The sequence below is a fragment of the Benincasa hispida genome, chromosome 5, assembly GCF_027475165.1.
Source record: "Benincasa hispida cultivar pf3 chromosome 5, pf3_genome.v1.1, whole genome shotgun sequence".
In the NCBI taxonomy this organism is placed as follows: Eukaryota; Viridiplantae; Streptophyta; class Magnoliopsida; order Cucurbitales; family Cucurbitaceae; genus Benincasa; species Benincasa hispida.
The window spans coordinates 50,364,318-50,374,611 of record NC_143482.1 but is presented as its reverse complement, the minus strand read 5'-3'; the positions used below and the strand labels follow the sequence as shown (position 1 = coordinate 50,374,611).

Sequence of the window (10,294 nt, the reverse complement as noted above, 5' to 3'; positions counted from 1 at the left end):
TTAAAGCCTCCTATTTATAGCCGTTTCCAGCTCTTCTTTGTGTAATACAAATGGCTCCTTTAAAATTACTTAGGTTTAAGAATTTCTCTTAATAAGACACTTAATTTTGGCTAACGTTTGCCCTTACGTCATCAACCTTTGTTTGTATTCCATTTTAGGGTTCTCCATGTATAATCTATAAGATCGTGGGCAAATTCAATGCATATATTTTTCATTGTCCAAATCTCGCTCTTTCTTTTCTCAGAATCTCGCTCTCTCCAGCTTTCTCGCTGGTTTGGCTCTCGTGACTCTCGCTCTCGCTCTCACTCCCGCTCCCACTCTCTCCCACTATCTCACTGAGAATCTCGCTCTCTCCAATTTTCTCTCCAATTTTCTCTCCAATCTCGCTAGTTTTTCATGCGTGGGTTGCCTTCACTGCTTGTGGATTGCACTTCCCCTTTTTAACTCTTTCAAATTTTAAGAGTATATGGGCAATTAATTCACCTCCAATTCTTCCAATGAGCAATGCCCAAACAAAAAGTTATCTACTGCCCTTTGTCTCCTGAATTAGCTAGCGTCCAACTTCTAATTAATTCTCCCTGATTCTGCCCCCTTATTCATTATTTTTGGATAATTAATAAATTTCTTTTTTTTTCCAATTCTAAATTTCTACCCGATTTTTCTATTAAGTTTATATATTTTTCATTCTTAATTATATACTTTATTTGTTTTCCTGCTTTCTAAATTAGGGTTAGGGTATTAAATTTACCACCCCTTTAAATAAAATTTCGTCCTACTTAACATTTGCCATTTAATTTCCTGTAATGTATGCATACAAATTTGGGTTATTACACCACTATTTTCAACCGACATTGAAGCCTAAAATTGTTGTAGTGTGTGTGTTCTATATCTCAACAATTCTGATCTAGATAATACTGATCGAGTTTGTATCCACATTGAGAGGGATTATCTCCCTTATGGTATCCTAAATTCATAGAGTTGAGTGAGCTTGACGCTAAGGAAAGAAAGATAATTGTTTTGATGAGTAGGAGTCTTGCACTTAAGGGTGAACCTAAGTATTCAAATACTAACGTAATCATGCTTAGGGGGATCCTAAAGTATTTTGAGAGGGAGTCTCATATTTAAGAGGAGCCTAAGCGTTAATTCAAGAAGTCAAGCTTTTCATGTGTTATTGTTACTATCTTGTCTTTACAGATAAGTACAACGTTGTAATTGTTTTACTTTAAATTAGTGGATTTATCTTTCTTGGACACACTACCCCCAGACATAGGTTGTACTTACATATTGAGTTACTAATCTCTGTGCTTCATCCGTGAGTTAGTAGTATGCTTTTTATCTGTGTTGTTCTGCAACGTGTTTCAACATTGTTTATAACAAGCGTGATTATGTGCTAGATAACTTACATTTTTCAAAAAGTAATTACCAAACAAACAATTCTCGACAAATGTCAGAATGTTAATATAATATTAAACTTACCATAATCAATAACTACTTTAAACTTTTAGCTGATTATATTGGTCATTTAACAACAGTATATAACAAAAAAAAAAAAAAAATCAACAAATGAGTGTTTCAAAAAGTCAAAGCTTATTAAACTTTGGAATTTAAACCACAACTAACACATCAAATTTCTTGAGAATAAATTTTTATTCAACTAAATGAGAATGCAATTAAGCATTATTTAAACTCACTTGGAGGTTTTGGACATTTTAGAGAAGAAGAGGGCCTATAAACCCAAATTCACTTCACATAATACAGAACACACCAAAGAGGGAGAGCCATAAAGTCTTCCATCACTTATTTAATTAAATTAGTTAGATGGGAAGGAGATACAAAGTTTTAATTTCTTTTGGGGTATTTAAACAAATAGATTGAGAAATTGGTCTACAGTTGTATATTTAATATCTGGATATAGTTCTGTGGCTTCCACTCCAAATGATGGATCAATATCAAAATAGGTATGATCTCCCTTCACAAAAACTGAATGATAAAGTGATAGCCTCATGTTTAGGGGATATTCAGCCTCTGCCAAAAACAAACAAAGAGGTAAACAATTTGACGTGGTTTATTAATCATTTTTCTAATTTGATAACGATTTTGTTTTTAATTTTTTATTTTCGAAATTTTATGTGTGTTTCTTTTACTCCTCTACAATGGTTTTTATTTTTCTTAAAGAAAAATATTTGACTTCTTAGTCAAATTGTATGGATATCTTTACCATTTGACTAAGAACTTCAGTGAAAATAAGTTTTGATTTTTTTTTTTTTAAATATCAAAACTTGACTTAACTTTTGAAAATATTAATAGACAATAGATAATAAATAATAGAAACTTAAATATTAGTGTTGAAATAGTATTTATAAGTTTAGAGTCTATTTGATAGGCAACTTAGATTTTATTTTATGTTTTCAGATTCACTGAGTTCAATCAATATATATTTGATACACAGTCTGAATTTTGATTTCAAAAAATATTTTTGGATTCTGTGATTCAAACCGTGCAAATTCTGAAACAATATTTTTATATCTTCTGTGCATTTAGATTTTGAATTTGAAATTTTAAAATGCATAATTATACTAAAAAAAGATTAAAAAACATTAACAAATATAGTATTTCATGTAATAAATTGAATTATAATTGTTAAATTAAAGTCTTTAATATTTAATATATTATATATTATGTTTCAAAAATAATTATACGAATTTTTATATTATAAAGGATTGTTTTCAAAAATAAAAAAAGTAACCAAAATATTTACAAATATAATAAAATTTCATTGTTTATCTACGCTAGATCGTGATAAACTACCATCTGTGTTGATTTGAATCATGATAGACACAAATAGTAATTTATTGCAATTTATCACAATATCACAAATAGTTATAATGTTTTGCTATTATTTGTTAATATTTTAAGTAATTTTGTCATTCAAAATAATTTTTCAATTATAAATTATAACACCTCTACTCATGAGTTTCACTATTTTGTTACCCTACTTCTTACTTAACTTTTCAAAATTTAAGTCATCTTTTAAAATATAGTAAAGGTAAATTTTAGTCTCCATGATAACTCACTACTTTCACTTTATTCATTTTTTTGAAAAAAAAATAACATGGTTTTTCCTTCTTTCTAATGTATGGTCCTCAACATGTCCTTCAAGAATTCCAAAGGAGATTATATCCAAACAAATTTATAAAAATAACAATTTAATTATTGAAATTTCCATAGTTGAAATTTGTAATAAGTTAGGTCTTAAATTTATTTTGTTACAATTTAACTGTTAGAGTATTAATATAATATTAAACTTACCATAATTTGTCAACTTAAGATTTTAGTTGATTATAATAAAAAAAAAAGGGATTTTTTAGTTGATTGGTGCCACACATTCTTAAATCACTTAATGAAGTTTCTTGTAGGTAACAAATCACCTAGACTAAATGAATTTATAAACTACAAATGTATACTAATAGATATATAAATTTTAAACTATACAAGGAATTGAATCATTGGTCTTCTAAAAGCTAATATGGTGTATATCCATATTTTAACAGTGGATTATGTGTGATAACACAAATCAAAAGAAGAAGGAACATAAGATTCATAAAATAAAAAAGAAAGCAATTGCAAATATTTATTTTAAAAAAAAAAAACTAACCTGGAATGTTCTTGAGCACTTGATCCTCTGGAACATAGATCTTGTGGAGGGTTTTGCCAATTTTATTTTCCCAAAGAGTGACAAGATCATTGAAAGAGTAAATATTTTTAGGAGGTCTAACATAGAGGATTTTGTTTAAAGTTCTTGGGTCATCCACAGCTCTAATTGTGTAGGTGGCAATGTCCTCTTCCTTGTTGAATATTGCTAGAAATTATAAGACAGAAATAGGTTTAAAATAAATAATACAAAAACCGGAAGACCAAAACCAAAAATTAAGGTCTCGTTTGAATACGATTTTGTTTTTAGTTTTATGTTGTTCATATGTTTGTTTGTTTTTCTTCCCATATGTTTTCAAAATTTGGTATGGTTCTTGAAAATATGGGTAAAAATCACATAAAAAACTTAAAAATTTATAGGTGAAAATAATATCTATAATATTAACTTTCAAAACCTAGAAACCAAAATCTAAAATGGTTATATTGAAATAAAATAGGTTCTAGAGGACCCACTTGGCCACTCTGTAAATTGACAAACAGATAAAAATATTTGAAATATAGTGAAATAATTAAACTTTATTTCAAAATATCCCAGATCTCAATGATCCCGATATCAATTTTTCTGACTAATAGTTCAAAGGTTCAAATCTCGACGAATTGATGAGGTTAAAGGAATGTTTGAAGTGAAGTTCAACCTCTCACTAATACCTCATAAATAAATAAAAAAAAAAAATCATTGCTACATTAAAAGAAATAAGAAGAGATTTATGGTCATAAAATATAATATAAATTGTTATAACAAAAAATAAAAAGCAACAAATAAAAAAACGAGAAATAAATATAAACAATAAAGATTGATGATACAAAGATTTACGTGGTTCACAAACAGTGTGTTATTATGTCTACAGACAAAGAGAGTGAGAACAATTTTATTATTAATATTAAAGAGTTTATGCATCTCGTACTTTGTCATTTGGAATACTAGCTAACAAATTCAAGGTATTCTTACCTAAATAAATATCTAACATCCAAATAATAGTATAAAAAAATGCATGAAATAACTTTGGTGGATTATTATTTTACCTTTGGGATTTCCATCTCCAATGATAACAACATTATCTCTTGGTGGGATTGGTGGAGTAGGAGGTTGAGGCTGAACCAAACTTGAAAGGAACCAATCAGCACAGAAATTAGAAGAAACGATGGTATAGGGAATTCCTGAAGCCTCCAAAGCTCGACGAATTTGAGCCTTTGCAGCATAGACTGATTTTGCGGGCTCAACACCACGCACACGATCCACATCATTCCCAAATTCTGATGGCAAGAATCTCTAGACCATCAAAAACAATTAAAGACAATGAAGAAATCTTTAGGATTGACATGCTAATATACTTTTCATTCATCATCTAAAGTCACGGTCTAAGATGACCACACAATTTTTTACAGATACATGAGTTATTCACTCTCCTTTACCTGATTAATTTTGAGATAAAATCCTATATTTCTATAATATATGTGTATTATATGTTTATAAAGTTCAGATGTCAGACAAGCATTCAATAAAAAAGAATAAAAAATTGGGATCCGGTTTGTTATGACAAAAGACAAATCGGCAAGCAATAATTAAAGAATAATAAGAAGAAGAATGATATATAGATTTATGTTGTTCACTAACGGTTCGTTTAACTACATCCATGTTTGAGAAGAAACAGGTTGTTATCTTGAGAAATAAAGCATATAATATAATATAGAGACAATATACAGGTAGCGAGACTCCAATGTGTGCTTGGTTATTTAGAGTCATTCAAGACATCTCAATATGATCTAAGAAGGGTAAGCTCAAGTATGTACCATCTTGAAGAGATATATTGAGAATCTCACATTGGAAATGTGAAGAAACTTCATAATCTTAATAAGATACAAAGGTTATGACTCATGTCATTTTAATTTGGTTATGAGATAGATTATCAAATATAATATCATAGCTCACTGGTATTCAGTCAAAAAAAAAAAAAGATACCATCTCGAAGGAGTATATTGATGATGAGCACACGATCTTTAAAAGATATATTGGCTACACCTACATTAGTTTTTTTTTTTTCTTCATGTCATATATAAATAATTTTAAAAGTGCAGTTATTTAAGTAACAATTCCAAAGGAAAGAGAGGTTTAGTTTAGGGTTGTAGCATTTTTTGAAATAATTATTGCCAACTATGTTTCTAAAAAAATCAGGTTTGATAAATTTCAACTTAAAACCTAAAGAAGTAGGCTATAATGTTTGGTAAATAAATATTAAAGTATCTTATTTTAGATATAAAAACTAAAACAGATCTATAATTAACTTTTTTATTTTAATTTTTTTATTTTAAATAATTGTCTAGAAAGATATATTTTGTTTGCTCTAGATTAATTTTTAAATATCGAGGGAAATAGGTTTATTTAAAAAAAAAATCAATATGGAATAATTTTTTAAACAAGGGATGCATTCACCTATGAAAATTAGAAGATAGATTTGATTATGTGAGAAAGATATATATATATATATATGGAAAAAAATATTAATTAAAATTTGTATCTAATTTGAGAATCTAAAAGCAACAAAGTTAATCCCAATCTATTTTACCAAACCTAAAAACTGATTAAGATTTTCTTATGGTCATTACTATCCCTCCCAAAAGCTATCCCCAAGCTTAATAACCCTATTGCAATTATTACTCAAACTCTGACTTGTTCCATTTTTCTACCTATATAGATCTGTATTTAAAAGAGTCATTAAATATTATTTTAAGCTTTTAATAAATCAAAGTTAGGTTAACAATGTGGTTGTTATCGATAGTCTCGATTTAGTTTCAATTTGCTCTAACCGTAAAATTTTCAATTTAAAACATGTATTTGGATTGATTAGAGAAAAAAATATTTTAAAAAAAAATGTCAACTATATTGATTATTTGTCAAGCACTTCAATTTTTTTTTTGTCCAAAATGACTTATTTTCAAAATTTAATCCTTGAAAAATTAAACCAAACACATGTGGTACTAAAATTTTCAATCGAGTCTCTATTTTTGATCATTTAAGCATCACAAATCTTTCCTAATTTTTTTAAGGTAATTGCAATTGATGGTATTTTTGGGGATAATAACTAAGTCTATAACATCATTTTAAGAAATTTGCAAATATAGCAAAGTCTATTGGTGATAGACTTCTATCATTAATAGACTCTTACTAGCGGTATAGTTTATCACTGATAGATTCCTACTAACAATATGATTTATCACAGATAGACGGTCTAAATTTCACCATATTTATAATTTATTTACATTATGTTATATCTACCAATACTTTTCATCTGATTGTTATATTTGCAACTGTTCTTTTTTATTTACTCTAAAACTCATCATTTGAAACCTATCATGTATATATATATACACATATGACATCATTTTTACGTCAACAATAACTTAATTTTAGAGGTTTTTATCAAACTATATAAAAATTCTTGGATTTGAACTTAGGAACTAAATTATAGTTCAACCTAAACTATGAAGGCACGATTAATAGTTATTAATTAACCATAAATAAACAAAGACTAAAAAGATATAGAAAATAAGTAAAACCTTAACATGGCCAACTTCTTTGATGGCTGAGATGAGTGTATATTGGTCAGCTAATTGATTATGACCTACCGTAGATATCACCACCTCCACATCTTTTATTGCTTTAACTAAACTCTCATGATCATGGAGATCGCCCTGCATAAAAATTAAGATCATCGAGTTTATTTCTTGCATAAGTGTAGAAATACAACTCTAAAAAAATAAGAAATTAAAGAAATTATAAGCTTAGTCCTTAAAATTTTATTTTTGTGTCATTAAAAATTTCAAAATCGTTAAAATAGATGGTTGGTTATATTTAGATATAAAATCAAATTCTAAAAATAAACACAAATTTTTAAAAGTAACTTTTTTTATTTTTCAAAATTTGACTTAGTTTTTTAAATCATTGGTGAAAACTAGATGACAAAGGAATAAATTTGGAGGTGGGTAATGTTTATATGTTTAACTTTTAAAAACAAAAAACCAAAAACCAAAAGGTTACTAACAAGATCTTCGAGTTCGGTCGAGTGATTTATACAACACACTACTAAAATAAGTTGACGGTGAGGAAAAGGCGTAGGTTGGCCTGACTTTGGCTTGCTCTGGTCATTATGGCGATTGATGATCCTAGTGCAAATAATAAGTCAGAGTCCCTTAAAAAACTCCCAGTATATAAAGGAACGTTCGGGCCCCCCAGTCGTCACAGGAGTCCCTCACTCGGGTATCAAGACAAGAAAGGATATAACGGTGCATTGAAAGATCCAACAGTCAAAAGGGAAACATAAGGTGAAATAGTAGGTTTAGAAGCAGGAAACTCCTGAAGCTGAAAGCAATCTCTTTTCTCTTGTTACCACGTCATTATAGAATGAGACGAGCCCTTAGCACAATTGTACTTTGTTTGAGGAGAATATTATCAGGTTGAAAATAATATACTCAAATTAGAATAGAAAAAGGATCATGAATATACAAAAGACAACATACAGCTTAAATTAGTTAGACTAACATAAGGCTTGTACTATCAATCTCGAAGTCATATGTTCCATTTTTCTATGACTAAATGATTATTATTTTGTTTTTTTAAGTTGTTATTTATTTTTAATAGAAAGAAATTTGATTTAGATTTTGTTGCATAAAATCGGTGTGTCTCATTTTTACCTCTGGTATATCTTAATATTTACATAAAATATTCTTCAATAAAAATTAATATCTTTTATTTTAAGATTTTTTTTTACCCCTAGCATAACTTTTCTATCTTATTACTATTTTGCTTTTGTGCTTCAACCATGTAAAAATATAAAGACCCACAAAAGAAATTTCGCCTAAAATCTCGAGTTCGGTCGAGTTATCTCTACACATGACGTCGTTCTAAAATAAGTTGACCTAGATAAGAGTAAGCTCGAGGGCTTAATTGTACTTTGCTCAAGGAAAACATTATTAAGACATTCAACATTTTTAGGTTAGCTCAACTAACACAAAACTTGTACTATCGTCATCGTGGTCAAAGGTCCAATTCCTCTCCCTCGCTCTCCACATGTTGTCAAAAAAAAAAAAAAAAATCGAGCAAAGAATGATGAACCGCAAAAGAAACCATCTTGGATGTATTGATTATCCTCCACTAGAAAGATGATGGGACCTCACAATAATTTTTATAATATTGATGAGTTACTTCTTATATTATAAATTTGTTTTGAGACGATGCTCTACGTTATGTAGTATTATAAAAATATGGAAAAGTCCGTTGCTCTGAAGGGAAAACAAGAAGATAAAACAAACTTACAGAGATAAAATAGACTCCCAAGCTCTTGAAATTGTTGATGATGTTAGACTTGGAATGGTTTGAGAGAGTAGAATCTCGAACAAGAACATAAGTTGGATGGCCAGCTTTGGCACTTGCCTCTACCATAAACTTACCCACATAGCCAGTCCCTCCAACAATCAAGATCTTGCTTTTGGTTGCCATTACAATCAAAATTTAGGTCAAAATATGCACAGACGAAATAATGGAAAACCAACAATGAAGCAAATAAGTTGAATGTTGTTTGGTTAATGTTGACAATGTTGGTACTACTACTAGCCTCAGGATAGCCATTTAATTTATAGGACGTAGAACAGAGTTATCTTACTTATTTTTGGAACGTCATTATAGTGGGGTAATTAAACATGAAGCACTCGACACTTATATTTGGAAGGTTACATTTTTTTTTTTTATAAGATATGAAAGATGGAGGCTAGAGATTAGTAGATGCATCGAGATATCTCAACTAGGTTGATACATCTCTAACTAACATGTTCATCACACTTCATGTCGTATATTCGATTCTAAGAGAGCGTGTATAAATTTTTTTAATTAAAATCCTACATCGTATGTTCGATTTTTGAGAGCACGTATAATTTTTTTTTTTTTTTCAATTTGCCTCATATATGCAATTGATAATGCAAATATTTAGTAATTTTATAATTCCATAATTGCTTTTGAAACCAAACTTTTAAATGTTTGGAATGAAAATTAACATGATTATATGAAAACTAATTCTACAAAATCAATAATACTCCTTTTTTTTTTTCTCTAAAATCACTGCTTCAATCATAATTGTCAAACATGCACTTAAATTATGATAGGATCAAAGTGATTTGGAGATGAACTTTGATCATATTGAAAATCAAAATCACTTCAATTTTAAAATAGTGATGTTTCGTAATAATGTTAGGTAAGTAATTCTAAATAAATTTAAATGTAAAGTTTTATTAAAAAGATTAAAAATAAATTTAATAAATTTTGTTAAATTAAATTGTGTGCGTACATTGTGAATATCGTGAAATAATAATTATACACATTTTTTAACATAAAATACATTTATGAATTAATTACAATAGTATAAATTAATTACAATAGTATAAATATTCATATATTTCAATATATGAATCACAACCCTCTATTTTTAAATTTATCTACCAAATAAGCACCAACTTTTTTCCTTCTATTTTATTTTTTTTCTATCTCCATCATTATTTTATCCCTATTTTTTCATACTCACTCTCAATCTTTTTC

General features: G+C 28.4%; 1 protein-coding gene across 3 annotated transcripts; it reads right to left on the bottom strand.

The window, feature by feature from the left end:
- Positions 1–1,628: 1,628 nt before the first annotated feature.
- On the bottom strand, positions 1,629–9,370 carry LOC120078386 (phenylcoumaran benzylic ether reductase POP1-like). Of its 3 annotated transcripts, none has more exons than XM_090313665.1 (5): positions 9,023–9,370; positions 7,267–7,401; positions 4,735–4,981; positions 3,656–3,859; positions 1,629–2,025 (listed from the first exon to the last, which is right to left on the bottom strand). In XM_090313665.1, exons 1-5 carry the CDS (start codon positions 9,203–9,205, stop codon positions 1,859–1,861), a joined length of 936 nt encoding a protein of 311 aa, XP_090169791.1. In that variant the 5' UTR covers positions 9,206–9,370; the 3' UTR covers positions 1,629–1,858. The 3 variants fall into 3 exon arrangements, with proteins under 3 accessions (XP_090169791.1, XP_090169792.1, XP_090169793.1); XM_090313666.1 differs by having other exon boundaries at positions 7,336–7,401; positions 9,023–9,305; XM_090313667.1 differs by lacking the exon at positions 7,267–7,401 and having other exon boundaries at positions 9,023–9,243.
- Positions 9,371–10,294: the final 924 nt, after the last annotated feature.